Source organism: Perca flavescens, chromosome 15 (genome assembly GCF_004354835.1).
Source record: "Perca flavescens isolate YP-PL-M2 chromosome 15, PFLA_1.0, whole genome shotgun sequence".
Classification (NCBI taxonomy): Eukaryota; Metazoa; Chordata; class Actinopteri; order Perciformes; family Percidae; genus Perca; species Perca flavescens.
In genome coordinates, this window is record NC_041345.1 from 24136380 (window position 1) to 24154318 (window position 17939).

A 17939-nucleotide genomic window follows, 5' to 3' on the forward strand; every position below is an offset into this window, starting at 1 on the left:
ATTGCACCTGTCAATACAGAACGAAATATTCTGTAACCTATTTTGTCGTCAATACTGCCGACGTCTTTGCTGTAATCAAATCAGTATATATTTATGTTTAACATGGTATTTCATTTTATCAATGGGAAACCTACATGTGTCCAGACAAAGCTAGCAGCAGCAGCACCGCGTCAGACACGTTTCTGGTGTGTAAAGACATAGAAAAGTCCACGCAACAGAAACGCCACAGTCACGCCACGCAGCCAGTGTGTATCCGGCCTAACGGTAACCCTTGCCTAACCCTAGTGCCTTCCATGCAGCGCTGCCTGGAAGGCGACATTGGGGGCTTAAAACACCAAACCCCTTCATATTTACTGCGCAAACATGAGCAGAGCTGCAAAGATGAATCGATTAGTTGTCAACTATTAAATTAATCACCATCTATTTTGATAATCGGTTTGAGTCTTCTTTTTTTTTTACGGAAAAAAAGTAAAAAACTCTCTGATTCCAGCTTCTGAAATGTGAATATTTACTAGTTTCTTCACTCTTCTGTGACAGTAAACTGAATATCTTTGAGTTGAGTGGACAAAACACAAGACATTTCAGAACGTTTTCTTGGACTTTGGAAAACACTGATCACCACATTTTTCTGAGCTCTGAACAGCCAAATTAAGTGGAAACAGGGCTTTGAAAGGTGCCAAAAAAAAAATGCATTGCCGTTTGAGGGCTGTGTTGCAGTCATGTGCTGCCCCCTAGAGGAGGACCTCGCAAATACAACGATCAAACGAACAAAGAGAGGCTGACGACGGGACGGTGCAGTTTGTATAGAACATTTATTTATTCAGAGCAGATGGCCATAAGATGCAGTCACTGCAAGCACACCACTGTCCAGCCACTACAACACACACACACACACACACTCACACACACACACACACACACACACACACACACACACACACACACACACACACACACACACACACACACACACACAGGTTTCACACAGTCAATAGCAGAGCAACATATAACACACTCGGCCTCTCTCAAGCATTCACATACAGTCACTGCAATGCAGAGGAGACTCCAGTCCGGTATGTGTTCAGATAAGCACAAGCGGAAAACCAAAATAGAAACAGCTTGGCTTCTTCTTTTGTTCGGAAAGAAAATGAACTGTACTTTTGTTCCATAACATATATGACCATCCGTGTTGTTGTTTTTTCCTTCACCATTTGCAATATTTCTCTTTTGTAGCCTCAAACACACCTCTGAAGAATGCGTACAACATGAGAAATGACCAAAGTGAGACCCGAGGAAGGAGGAGAAAAGGCTAAAAGCTTTAGCAGGACAGGGCCTGTGTGTGTGTGTGTGGTAGAAGTTAAGTGAGAGAACTAGAGTTAACCTTTGACCTCTGTACAGTACAGCCTCTGATCACAGGACGTTGCCATGGATTCATGTGCTACAAAATCAATTCGGAATACTTGCTTTTTCTGCTCGGAAATTCCACATAAACATCAGGTTGGAAAAGTCAGACAGATGGGAAAATTCAAATGCACAGCTGTTCCAACCATCATAACTGACATTTGACTAATTAGTGTTTATTACAGGCATGTTTTTAGTAAATCCACATTCAAAAGTAGTCGAAAATACACAGTCACTTTCTTGCCGAGAGTTCAATGTACGTTATAAAAGGGAGTGGTATTAATCTTCTCATCTAACTCTGAGCAAGAGGGCAATAAAAACACACATTTTCCAAATTGGTACACTGTTACTACCTTTTACGTTCGGATAACATAGATCACATGTTGCATGTAAACGCACGTGTCCAAAATGTGTCTGTTTAATTGGAATAAGTTACTTTCTAATTGTCCAATCAGATGGAGAGAGAGAGACATTAATTTGGTATGTATTACTGATGAATTACTTAACAGCAAGTGTCAAAAAGATGTACAATGTTTCAAATATCTCATCTCGTTGGTGATGGTGGGAGAGGGGTGGGGAGGCACCATACTTTTTTTTTATGATGGCATATCAACTACCAATGCATGACAGAACAGGAGAGAGATCCTCATATATTGTACATACCCATCTACTGTATTGTAGTCAGACCAAAATCACAAAGCAAGGCACATGTTTCAAAGGAAAAAACAGAACATTGCATTTAAAATAATACAAAAATAATAAAACGGAACAACAAGAACTGCTTGTATTATACACATCGACACACCTGGACACATGTAGGCAGAGGAAAACATGAAAAAAAAAAAAAACACAAACCTGGAAATATCCCAACATGGTTACCTACAATGATTCATCAGCTCGGACCACTTAAGCATGGAGAAGCAAACTGACTCAACACTCAGATTAGATCTGTTTACTTTGAAAAATAGTCTTCAGGATGACACACACATCATAAATACACTTTTTTTTTGTTGTTGTTGCAAATATCCATATATATAATCTCTATTTGATCATAATTTAAAAACCACAACTATTCTCTGAATTCTTAGTCATTTATATAAGGAGTGTGGCTGCTATGGGAATGTGAAACCTGGATTTTCTTAATGGGCCGCGGTGCATATGGAAGATCAGAGCCTGGCAGCAGCTCGCTGGATGCAGTTTCTGGTTGTGTTTGAGGACTTTAAAGGGGCACTCCACCAATTTTACACATGAAGATTGGTTTACTAGTCAAGTACAGCTCAGCTTTTGAAAACGGCAGGAGCGGAGCCAGACGTTGTAAACTTCTCCGCCTCCATTACGGCAGCTGTATGCTAATTTTTTTAGCCATTTGCCAGATGCAAAGGAAAAGTATCCTAGAGAGCCGACATCCTGTTTTGTATCTATTGTTTTCCAACTGTCTTCATCATTCTGAAACCAGAACCCAACCGATGTTGAGGAGCCCTACTTTTCACTTCTGCTACCTAAAAAGAGGCAGAAACTGCCTGATGTTACTAAGTTACATAACATGGGTAAGGTAGGCATTTGGCATAAACTGGCATTACTAATCTTGAAACATTTTCCCAGAATGAATGGCTGATATATGATATTTCTCCAGTTATATAACTTGTGCTCCATTGATTTGCCGGTCCAGTCAGAGAAACTGAGGGGAAATGACAAAAAGTTATTTTAAAACCCTTAAAGATTTGCGCCTTTTAAGAAAACATTCGGGCCTGGAGCCCCCGAAGCCACCCTCTTTTGCTCCGCCCCTGAAAAACAGATGTTTAATTTCCTCTGGAGGAGTTTTGTAAAAATCCAGAATGATGTCATAGTGATGTCATCAGAGTTATTATTTTAAAAATGAGATCCTGCGTTACAAAGTGACGTCACGGAGTTTTGACAGATATGGGCGTTTACCAGGCAGAAAGGATCTAGTAAAAGACACCATTTAGATGCATTATGGGAAGTGTATGATCCAGTTCTTTTGGAGCTTGACCCATACCCTTTATAAGTACAGGACAAAAATGGCTGGAGTGGCCCTTTAAACGTTGCACTGAAACAAACCATCCCAAACAGCTTCACAGATCTCTGCCGCTGCTTGCTCCATCAGCATTTTTATTTTTTATCCCATATCATGGCAACACTGTGTAGTAACTATGGTGATGACAATGAGGATGGTGAGGTTGATGATGTAGATTGTCATGGCAACACAGGGTGGGTGGTTAAGGAGAGTGTGGGACGGGAGCGATGAAGATTTAAAGAGGACGGCTATCCACTGAGGTTGTCAGGAAGGGTATCGCTCCTATTCTAATCTTTTTATTTGCTGAATTTTTAGAGATCCCACATAGGGATTCAGGACAGTTATTGATCCTAAAAGTATGAATGAATACAGGGTCTTTAAAGTAGGGATGCACCAGTAGCTGACCTTATTAACTGGCTCAGCCAGATGTGACCAATCCACATTAAATAGTTATTTAATCAGTATTAATATACAAATTCTGTGTTCACTCAAGGCAAGCTGCTGACTGACAGGCTGAGGTTTTTGCACCATGTAAAAATATATGCATATATTTAAAGATCCAGGATTTTTTTACCACGGTAAATTAAATTTTCTGTAGTAAAAACTAGACACAAATAACTATTCAAATTAGAGTATTTTAATGGATCAAAGAGAGCACTACTACTAGATCGGAAATCTGTTCCAGCAGAGACCCTGAGTGAAGTTTTCGGAAGAGTATAGTTGCATCAACACACCCCCGGTGCCTGAAATGGGCCAGTACTTAGCTGTACTGAGTACTAGCACTTCTGATTTTTGTCCACACGAGTACCCTTACTTCTAATTGTCATTAACAGTAGCCTGTTATTCGGCTGATATCATAGACTGTATAGTCTTTGGCTGATATTTATACCAAAGTAGGCTATATATTATGAATATTATGAGAAAACAAGCAATTCTATGTCAAATCATCAGACATTCAGCACCCCCCATATAGACCGAACGGAATGATCACAACCACACTTTCAGACACCGTGATGATGTGACTGTGAGACTGATAGCCTCCTTAGGTTGAATTTTGAATAGTCGACTATTCGGGCGTCCACAGTGCAAGATAAACGTATAAATATAAATATATCCAAGATACGTGCGCTGATCATATCAGGCAACTGCTGAATTAGGGTGCTGGCACACTTCTTCTTTTTTCGGTCCAATTCAGGCACTGTGCATTCCTACTTAAAAGTGTTTGAATTGCAATCAAAATCAAAAGGTTAGTCAATGTTGTGAGTGTGGGGAACACATGACGTGTGTGTTGTTGTTTTCTTCTGAGATAGCAGCAGGTATCAGGAATGATTAGAAACTGTCAGGGGGTCAAGCTGAATTTAGCTCTCTCGAGACTTTACTGCTTTGTGCTGCAACTGGGCCCAATCTGACCTTTGACCCAATCTCCTGAAAACTGGCCAACTCTACTACCTACCTACTACCTTACCATCCTGAAATCCTTCTCCACAACTTAAAAGCCAACGTTATCCCCAAGACCTAACATCTGCTTTCACACAACCTGCTGTAGCCTTGCTGCAGTTCCCTCCCCTCCCCTTCCTGTTTGAATTGTTATTGTGCAGGCTCCCGTGTGTGTGTGTGTGTATGTGTGTGTGTATATATATCTGTGTGTGTGCGTGTGCAAGTTGGCTGCATAGGTCATTGTGCTTCTCCTGTTGGTGTGTGTCTATGTTACGGGGTGATAATGAGGATGGAGCGGAGTGTATGAACGCAGCCAGGAGAGGAAACTGAACTTGATCCTGAAATTCCGACAATCCACAAACGCTCACATGCACACATCTGCCACACACACACACACACACGCACACGCACACGCACACGCACACGCACACGCACACACACACACACACACACACACACACACTCGCACACACACTTCAGGAGCTGAATAGTCTCGTTTTGGTCACAGATAAAAATCTTTCCACCTAGTCCTTTACATCGTCACAACACCAGAGGTCACCATTCCACACAGAACCAAGACATCAAACCAAAGAGCTAGAGATTCATATTTATCGCTATATTATATATTACTGTGCTAATGCAGGACTTTTTCAGTAGATATAAACTCTCCATGCTTAGAATGTACACATACCATACTATGATTCGTTAACACAGTTGGGTTTTTTTTTTCAATCGGTATTACTTTAGTTTATTTGTTCGTAGAGTCCATGTGGAGTTCTGAAAACGACCCACGTTTTGATTGCGATCTCTTCCGTTTTGTTGCATTTCGTCATCTGTCCAGCTTTAGATTTATTCTTTTATTTCCTCTACACATCATCAGTCGTTTTTGGTCCTTTTTTAAAATTTTCTTTTTTTTTTGACCCTCTCTCTTTTGGTGTCTCTCTCTTTATCCGTTCTTCATTCTTGCACCCTCTCTGCCACATGTCTGTCCAGGCCTGCGGCGCTGCTCCATCATTATTTTCATCATCGGCGGTCGGGAGATGGAGGGAAGAGGAAGAGGAAGAGGAAGAGGAGGAGAAAAGAGCTTTTCCAGAGCAGCGACGGACGACAGGACGAGTGAGATAGACGACGAGCGCGAGCAGAGAGAGAGAAGGATGAAAGGAAGGAGAGAGAGTTCGAGAGGCGTATTGCCCATTGTGCCGTCTGAGTCACTCCTGATGCAGCGTTGCCGTGGAGACACGCCGACTGCTTCCTGCCGTTACTCCAACATGGCGTCCAGCTGGTCGGCCAAGTCATCGAACATGCTGCCGATGTCGTCGAGGATGCTAACCGTGGTCTTCTGCTCATCCACAGAGCTAAATGTGCACACACACACAGAGAGACACACAGACACACACACAGACACGCACGCAAACACAACCACACACACACACACACACACACACACACACACACACACACACACACAGGGGGAGAAAAGCGCAACATTAAACCAACAAAAGGGAATATCTGCATTATAAACAAGTCATAAACGTTTATGACAGAACGCTTCTGTCATTAAGAATCATTCGGTTGTTGTCATGACAAGTTAGGGTTAGGGTTCATGTGTTCATGACACTGTCATGTGTTCATGACAAACACTCTTATGTAGATACCTCCAAGTAAAAGTGTTACCATTCATTTTAAGACCATCTCGGAACTTCGTCAAAGGCATCGAGTCAGTAGAACAGTAGAAGTATCTGAGAACAGTCATTCATAAAAACGCTGACAAAGTTTGATGCCAATTGTGATGCGACCTGTGAGAGGGGACAGCACCGTTTGTTCTTCTTTATGATTTTTTTTCGACATACTATACTATGACCTTTTTCCACATACTATGACTTTTTTTGACATTCTGCACTATGACGTTTTTATGACGATTTTCGCCATACTATATAGGACTTTTTATGACTTTTTCAGACATACTATACTATGACGTTTTTTGCCCACTATGACTTTTTTTATGATTTTCTTTCAACATACTACACTGTGACTCTTTTCGACATACCTGGATTTTCTTTATGACTTTTTTCGACATACTATACTATGACTTTATTTTTATTTTTTTTAAGATTATTTTTTGGCCATTTTTAGGCCTTTAATTGACAGGACAGCTGAAGACATGAAAGGGGAGAGAGAGGGGGGGGGGATGACATGCAGCAAAGGGCCGCAGGTCGGAGTCGAACCTGGGGCCGCTGCGTCGAGGAGTAGACCTCTATATATGGGCGCCTGCTCTACCAGGTGACCTAACTGGTTTTTTTCGACAGAAACTTTGACTTTTTGTGACTTTATTCAACATACTATACTATGAGTTTTTTATGATGATTTTCGACATACTATACTATGATTATTTTATGATTTTATTTTGATATACTATACTATGACGTTTTTATGACTTTCTTTCAACATACCATACTATGACTCTTTTCGACATACTATACTATGACTTTTTTATATTTTTTTAGCCATACCATACTGTGACTTTTTTCGACATACTATACTATGACTTTTTTATGATTTTCTTTCAGCATGCTATACTATGACTTTTTGAGTTTTTTCGACATACCATACTGTGACTTTTTTTTGACATACTATACTATGACTTTTAATGAGTTTTTTCGACATACTATACTATGACTTTTTTTAATGAGTTTTTTTCGACATACTATACTATGATTATTTTATAACTGTTTCAAACAGACTATACTATGACGTTTTTATGACTTTATTCAACATACTATACTATGACTTTTTTAAGATGATTTTCGACTGACTATACTATGATTATTTTATGATTTTATTTTGATATACTATACTATGACTTTTTTATGACTTTATTCAACATACTATATTATGACTTTTTATGATTTTCTTTTAACATACTATACAATGACTTTTTTCGACATGATATCCAGTGACAGATAGTGCAGGTCTTTTCTTCCTGCTGCTATCAGACTTCACAATCAGCACTGCTCCCAGTGGACCACATGGACAAAACACACACCAGGACTGATAAACCTTGCAATAATAATGTGACTGTGAAATACTGTAAATACAACTGTTTGTTTATTTACTATACAAGTAAAAAAAATTGTTTAATTATTTTGAATTCATTGTTTGTTTATCTTTACAATGTATTGTACTATATCCCTTGCTGCTGCAACATTGTGAATTTCACAGTTGATAAAGGATTATTAAAGGATTTTGAATTTTGAATCTATACTATACTCTTTTATGACTTTTTTCGCCATAACATACTGTGACCTTTTTTGACATACTATACTATGACTATTTTATGATTTCTTTTGACATACTATACTATGACTTTTAATTACTTTTTTCAACATACTATACTATTACTTTTTTATGATTTTCTATCAACATACTATACTATGACTTTTTTATGATTTTCTTTTAGCTTACTATACTATGACTTTTTGATTTTTTTCGACATACAATACTGTAACTTTTTTCGACATACTATACTATGATTATTTAATGACTGTTTCAGACAGACTATACTATGACGCTTTTCGACATACTATACTATGACTTTTTTATGATTTTTTTTCAACATCTATACTATGACTTTTTTATATTGTTTTTCCCAATACCATACTGTGACTTTTTTCGACATACTATACTATGACTTTTTTATATTTTGTTTTGCCATACCATACTATGACTCTTTTCGACATACTATACTATGACTTTTAATGAGTTTTTTTCGCCATACTATACTATGATTATTTTAGGACTGTTTCAGACAGACTATACTATGATGTTTTTTTGACTTTATTCAACATACTATACTATGACTTTTTTATGATGATTTTCGACTGACTCTACTATGACTTTTTTTATATTTTTTTGCCATACCATACTGTGACTTTTTTCGACATACTATACTATGACTATTTTATGATTTTTTTTGACATACTATACTATAACTTTTAATGATTTTTTTCAACATACTATACTATTACTTTTTTTAGATTTTCTTTCAGCATGCTATACTATGACTTTTTGAGTTTCTTCGACATACTATACTATGACTTTTTTATATATTTTTTCGCCACACCGTACTGTGACTTTTTTCGCCATACTATACTATGACTTTTAATGACTTTTTTTGCCATACTATACTATGATTATTTTATGACTGTTTCAGACAGACTATACTATGATGTTTTATTGACTTTATTCAACATACTATACTATGACTTTTAATGACTTTTTTTGCCATACTATACTATGACTTTTTTTATGAGTTTTTTCAACATACTATTCTATGATTATTTAATGACTGTTTCAGACAGACTATACTATGACGTTTTTCGGCATACTATACTATGACTTTTTTATGACTTTTTTTCAACATCTATACTATGACTTTTTTATATTGTTTTTCCCAATACCACACTGTGACTTTTTTCGACATACTATACTATGACTTTTTTATATTTTGTTTTGCCATACCATACTATGACTCTTTTCGACATACTATACTATGACTTTTAATGAGTTTTTTCGACTGACTATACTATGACTTTTTTTATATTTTTTCGCCATACCATACTGTGACTTTTTTCGACATACTAAACTATGACTATTTTATGACTGTTTCAGACAGACTATACTATGATGTTTTTTTGACTTTATTCAACATACTATACTATATATATATATATATATATATATATATATATTTTTTATATATTTTCGACATACTATATACTATGACTCTTTTCAACATACTATATGACTGTTTTTGATTTTCTTTCAGCATGCTATACTATGACATTTTGATTTTTTTCGACATACTTTACCATGACTTTTTTATGAGTTTTTTTGACATTCTATACTATGATGGTTTTATTACTGTTTCAGACAGACTATACTATGACGTTTTTCACCATACTATACTATGACTTTTTTATGACTTTATTCAACATACTATACTATGACTTTTTTATGATGATTTTCGACTGACTATACTATAACTTTTTTATATTTTTTTGCCATACCATACTGTGACTTTTTTCAACATACTATACTATGACTCTTTTTGACATACTATACTATGACTATTTTATGATTTTATTTTGATATACTATACTATGACTTTTAATTACTTTTTTCAACATACTATACTATGACTCTTTTCGACATACTATACTATGACTTTTTTTTTAATTTTCTTTCAGCATGCTATACTATGACTTTTTGAGTTTCTTCGACATACTATACTATGACTTTCTTATATATTTTTTCGCCATACCGTACTGTGACTTTTTTCGCCATACTATACTATGACTTTTTTCGCCATACTATACTATGACTTTTTTGTGAGTTTTTTCGATATACTATACTATGATTATTTTATGACTGTTTCAGACAGACTATACTATGACGTTTTTCGCAATACTATACTATGACTTTTTTATGACTTTATTCAACATACTATACTATGACTTTTTTATGATTTTCTTTCAGCATGCTATACTATGACTTTTTTCGCCATACTATACTATGACTTTTTTATATTTTTTCGCTATACCATACTATGACTCTTTTCAGCATACTATACTATGACTCTTTTCGACATACTATACTATGACTTTTTTATGATTTTCTTTTAACATACTACACAATGACTTTTTTCGACATGATATCCAATGACAGATAGTGCAGGTCTTTCCTTCCTGCTGCTATCAGACTTCACAATCAGCACTGCTCCCAGTGGACCACATGGACAAAACACACACCAGGACTGATAAACCTTGCAATAATAATGTGACTGTGAAATACTGTAAATACAACTGTTTGTTTATTTACTATACAAGTAAAAACAATTGTTTAATTATTTTGAATTCATTGTTTGTTTATCTTTACAATGTATTATACTATATCCCTTGCTGCTGCAACATTGTGAATTTCACAGTTGATAAAGGATTAATAAAGGATTTTGAATTTTGTATTTTGAATCTATACTATACTCTATGACTTTTTTCGCCATACTATACTATGACTTTTTTATGACTTTATTCAACATACTATACTATGACTTTTTTATGATGATTTTCGACTGACTATACTATGACTTTTTTTATATTTTTTTGCCATACCATACTGTGACTTTTTTCAACATACTATATGACTTTTTTTGATTTTCTTTCAGCATGCTATACTATGACTTTTTGATTTTTTTTGACATACTATACTATGACTTTTTTATGAGTTTTTTCGAAATTCTATACTATGATTGTTTTATTACTGTTTCAGACAGACTATACTATGACGTTTTTCCCCATACTATACTATGACGTTTTTATGACTTTATTCAACATACTATTCTATGACTTTTTTATGATGATTTTCGACTGACTATACTATGACTTGTTTATATTTTTTCGCCATACCATACTGTGACTTTTTTCAACATACTATACTATGACTGTTTTCGACATACTATACTATGACTATTTTATGATTTTATTTTGATATACTATACTATGACTTTTAATTACTTTTTTCAACATACTATACTATGACTCTTTTCGACATACTATACTATGACTTTTTTTTGATTTTCTTTCAGCATGCTATACTATGACTTTTTGAGTTTCTTCGACATACTATACTATGACTTTTTTATATATTTTTTTGCCATAACGTACTGTGACTTTTCTCGCCATACTATACTATGACTTTTAATGACTTTTTTCGCCATACTAACTATGACTTTTTTATGACTGTTTCAGACAGACTATACTATGACGTTTTTCGCCATACTATACTATGACTTTTTTATGACTTTATTCAACATACTATACTATGACTTTTTTATGATTTTCTTTCAGCATGCTATACTATGACTTTTTTCGCCATACCATACTATGACTCTTTTCAGCATACTATACTATGACTCTTTTCGACATACTATACTATGACTTTTTGTTTTTTCGACATACTATACTATGATTGTTTTATGACGTTTTCAGACAGACTATACTATGACTTTTTTCTACATTCTATAATATGATTTTTTTTCGACATACTATACTTTGATTATTTTATGACTGTTTCAGACAGACTTATGCTATGAAGTTTTTCGCCATACTATACTATGACTTTTAATGACTTTTTTCAACATACTATACTATGACTTTTTTCTACATTCTATAATATGATTTTTTTCAACATACTATACTATGATTATTTCATTACGGTTTCAGACAGACTATACTATGACGTTTTTCACCATACTATACTATGACTTTTTTATGACTTTATTCAACATATTATACTATGACTTTTTGTTTTTTTGACATACTATACTATGATTGTTTTATGACTTTATCAGACAGACTATACTAAGACTTTTTTAGGATTTTTTTTCAACATACTATACTATGACTATTTTATGATTTTATTTTGATATACTATACTATGACTTTTAATGACTTTTTTCGACATACTATACTATGACGTTTTTATGACTTTCTTTCAACATACTATACTATGACTCTTTTCGACATACTATACTATGACTTTTTTATGATTTTCTTTCAACATACTATACTATGACTCTTTTCGACATACTATACTATGACTTTTAATGACTTTTTTCGCCATACTATACTATGACTTTTTTTATGACTTTTTTCGACATACTATTCTATGATTATTTAATGACTGTTTCAGACAGACTATACTAGGATGTTTTTCGACATACTATACTATGACTTTTTTATGACTTTTTTTCAACATCTATACTATGACTATTTTATCATTTCTTTTGACATACTATACTATGACTTTTTTAGATTTTTTTTCCCAATACCATACTGTGACTTTTTTCGACATACTATACTATGACTTTTTTATATTTTGTTTTGCCATACCATACTATGACTCTTTTCGACATACTATACTATGACTTTTAATGAGTTTTTTCGCCATACTATACTATGACGTTTTTTGACTTTATTCAACATACTATACTATGACTTTTTTATGATGATTTTCGACTGACTATACTATGACTTTTTTTATATTTTTTCGCCATACCATACTGTGACTTTTTTCGACATACTATACTATGACTATTTTATGACTGTTTCAGACAGACTATACTATGACGTTTTTTTGACTTTATTTAACATACTATACTATGACTTTTTTATGATGATTTTCGACTGACTATACTATGAATTTTTTTTATATTTTTTTGCCATACCATACTGTGACTTTTTTCAACATACTATACTATGACTATTTTATGATATTTTTTGACATACTATACTATGACTTTTAATGATTTTTTTCGACATACTATACTATTACTTTTTTATGATTTCTTTTCAACATACTATACTATGACTTTTTTATGATGATTTTCGACTGACTATACTATGACTTTTTTTTATATATTTTCGACATACTATATACTATGACTCTTGTCAACATACTATATGACTTTTTTTGATTTTCTTTCAGCATGCTATACTATGACTTTTTGATTTTTTTCGACATACTATACTATGACTTTTTATGAGTTTTTTTCGAAATTCTATACTATGATTGTTTTATTACTCTTTCAGACAGACTATACTATGACTGTTTTCGACATACTATACTATGACTATTTTATGATTTTATTTTGATATACTATACTATGACTTTTAATTACTTTTTTCAACATACTATACTATGACTCTTTTCGACATACTATACTATGACTTTTTTTGATTTTCTTTCAGCATGCTATACTATGACTTTTTGAGTTTCTTCGACATACTATACTATGACTTTTTTATATATTTTTTCGCCATACCGTACTGTGACTTTTTTCACCATACTATACTATGACTTTTAATGACTTTTTTTCCCATACTATACTATGACCTTTTTATGAGTTTTTTGACATACTATACTATGACTTTTTTATGATTTCCTTTCAGCATGCTATACAATGACTTTTTTCGCCATACTATACTATGACTCTTTTCAGCATACTATACTATGACTCTTTTCGACATAGTATACTATGACTTTTTGTTTTTTCGACATACTATACTATGATTGTTTTATGACTTTTTCAGACAGACTATACTATGACTTTTTTTCGACATACTATACTATGATTCTTTTTAACATACTATACTATGACTTTTTTTCGACATACTATACTATGATTCTTTTTAACATACTATACTATGATTTTTTTATGATTTTCTTTTAACATACTACACAATGACTTTTTTCGACATGATATCCAATGACAGATAGTGCAGGTCTTTCCTTCCTGCTGCTATCAGACTTCACAATCAGCACTGCTCCCAGTGGACCACATGGACAAAACACACACCAGGACTGATAAACCTTGCAATAATAATGTGACTGTGAAATACTGTAAATACAACTGTTTGTTTATTTACTATACAAGTAAAAAAATTTTTTTATTATTTTGAATTCATTGTTTGTTTATCTTTACAATGAATTGTACTATATCCCTTGCTGTTTTTTTCACAGTTGATAAAGGATTAATAAAGGATTTTGAATTTTGTATTTTGAATCTATACTATACTCTATGACTTTTTTCGCCATACTATACTATGACTTTTTTATGACTTTATTCAACATACTATACTATGACTTTTTTATGACTTTATTCAACATACTATCCTATGACTTTTTTATGATGATTTTCGACTGACTATACTATGACTTTTTTATATTTTTTCGCCATACCATACTGTGACTTTTTTCAACATACTATACTATGACTATTTTATGATTTTATTTTGATATACTATACTATGACTTTTAATAACTTTTGTCGACATACTATACTATGACGTTTTTATGACTTTCTTTCAACATACTATACTATGACTCTTTTCGACATACTATACTATGACGTTTTTATGATTTTCTTTCAACATACTATACTATGACTCTTTTCAACATACTATACTATGACTTTTAATGACTTTTTTCGCCATACTATACTATGACTTTTTTTATGAGTTTTTTTGACATACTATTCTATGATTATTTAATGACTGTTTCAGACAGACTATACTATGATGTTTTTCGACATACTATACTATGACTTTTTTATGACTTTTTTTCAACATCTATACTATGACTATTTTATGATTTTTTTTGACATACTATACTATGACTTTTTTAGATTTTTTTTCCCAATACCATACTGTGACTTTTTTCGACATACTATGACTTTTTTATATTTTGTTTTGCCATACCATACTGTAACTTTTTTCGACATACTATACTATGACTTTTTTATGATTTTCTTTCAACATACTATACTATGACTCTTTTCGACATACTATATTATGACTTTTTTATGATGATTTTCGACTGACTATACTATGACTTTTTTTATATTTTTTCGCCATACCATACTGTGACTTTTTTCGACATACTATACTATGACTATTTTATGACTGTTTCAGACAGACTATACTATGACGTTTTTTTGACTTTATTCAACATACTATACTATGACTTTTTTATGATAATTTTCGACTATACTATGAATTTGTTTTATATTTTTTTGCCATACCATACTGTAACTTTTTTCGACATACTATACTATGACTATTTTATGATTTTTTTTGAAATACTATACTATGACTATTTTATGATTTTATTTTGATATACTATACTATGACTTTTAATGACTTTTTTCGACATACTATACTATGACGTTTTTATGACTTTCTTTCAACATACTATACTATGACTCTTTTCGACATACTATACTATGACTTTTTTATGATTTTCTTTCAACATACTATACTATGACTCTTTTCGACATACTATACTATGACTTTTAATGACTTTTTTTGCCATACTATACTATGACTTTTTTTATGAGTTTTTTCGACATACTATTCTATGATTATTTAATGACTGTTTCAGACAGACTTTACTATGATGTTTTTCGACATACTATACTATGACTTTTTTATGACTTTTTTTCAACATCTATCCTATGACTATTTTATGATTTTTTTTGACATACTATACTATGACTTTTTTAGATTTTTTTTCCCAATACCACACTGTGACTTTTTTTGACATACTATACTATGACTTTTTTATATTTTGTTTTGCCATAACATACTATGACTCTTTTTGACATACTATACTATGACTTTTAATGAGTTTTTTCGCCATACTATACTATGACGTTTTTTGACTTTATTCAACATACTATACTATGACTTTTTTATGATGATTTTCGACTGACTATACTATGACTTTTTTTATATTTTTTCGCCATACCATACTGTGACTTTTTTCGACATACTAAACTATGACTATTTTATGACTGTTTCAGACAGACTATACTATGACATTTTTTTGACTTTATTCAACATACTATACTATGACTTTTTATGATGATTTTCGACTGACTATACTATGAATTCTTTTTATATTTTTTCGCCATACCATAATGTGACTTTTTTCGACATACTATACTATGACTATTTCATGATTTTTTTTGACATACTATACTATGACTTTTAATGATTTTTTTCGACATACTATACTATTACTTTTTTATGATTTTTTTTCAACATACTATATTATGACTTTTTTATGATGATTTTTGACTGACTATACTATGACTTTTTTTTTTATATATTTTCGACATACTATATACTATGACTCTTTTCAACATACTATATGACTTTTTTTGATTTTCTTTCAGCATGCTATACTATGACTTTTTGATTTTTTTCGACATACTATACTATGACTTTTTATGAGTTTTTTTTCGAAATTCTATACTATGATTGTTTTATTACTGTTTCAGACAGACTATACTATGACTGTTTTCGACATACTATACTATGACTATTTTATGATTTTATTTTGATATACTATACTATGACTTTTAATTACTTTTTTCAACATACTATACTATGACTCTTTTCGACATACTATACTATGACTTCTTTATGATTTTCTTTCAGCATGCTATACAATGACTTTTTTCGGCGTACGTATAGTACGGCAAAACTTTTTTATATTTTTTCGCCATACCATACTATGACTCTTTTTAACATACTATACTATGATTTTTTTATGATTTTCTTTTAACATACTATACAATGACTTTTTTCGACATGATATCCAATGACAGATAGTGCAGGTCTTTTCTTCTTGCTGCTATCAGACTTCACAATCAGCACTGCTCCCAGTGGACCACATGGACAAAACACACACCAGGACTGATAAACCTTGCAATAATAATGTGACTGTGAAAAACTGTTTGCTTATTTACTATACAAGTAAAAAAATGTTTTAATTATTTTGAATTCATTGTTTGTTTATCTTTACAATGTATTGTACTACAGTGGGGGAAATAAGTATTTGACCCCTTGCTGATTTTGCAGGTTTGCCCACTTACAAAGAATGCAAAAATCTACAATTGTAATCATATGTACATTCTAACAGGGAAAGACAGAATCCCAAAGAAAATTCCAGAAAATCACATCATATGAATTTATTAAAATTGATAACCATCTGATGAGGAAAAACAAGTATTTGACCCCCTGGACAAACAGCAAGTATTCTGGCTCCTACAAGCCAGTTAGTCTTTCTTTAAGACACAGCCCCAATCCGAACCAATTATCTACATCAAATACACCTGCCTCACCTTGTTACCTGTATAAAAGACACCTGTCAACACCCAAACAACCAGCATCCAACATCACCACCATGGGCAAGACCAAAGACCTTTCTACGGACATCAGGGACAAGATTGTTAATCTGCACAAGGCTGGGATGGGCTACAAGAGAATCGGAAAGCAACTTGGAGAGAAAAGATCAACTGTCGGTGCAGTTATCAGGAAATGGAAGAAGCACCACACCACTGCCAACCTCCTCGGTCTGGGCCTCCACACAAGATCTTGCCTCGTGGGGTGTCCCTGATCATGCGAACGGTGAGGAATCATCCCAAAACCACAAGGGGGAACTGATG

At 33.2% G+C, this 17939-nt stretch overlaps 1 protein-coding gene across 7 annotated transcripts in view; it reads right to left on the reverse strand.

Moving 5' to 3' along the window:
• Positions 1 to 793: 793 nt before the first annotated feature.
• caskin1 (CASK interacting protein 1) overlaps positions 794 to 17939 on the reverse strand; it is a 149905-nt gene continuing 132759 nt past the window's right edge. For all 7 annotated transcript variants that reach the window (XM_028598506.1, XM_028598503.1, XM_028598500.1 and 4 more), the window contains one exon: positions 794 to 6228. In XM_028598506.1, the coding sequence (XP_028454307.1) occupies positions 6132 to 6228 (97 nt within the window). In that variant the 3' untranslated portion in view covers positions 794 to 6131. The remainder of the gene's footprint in view (positions 6229 to 17939) is intronic.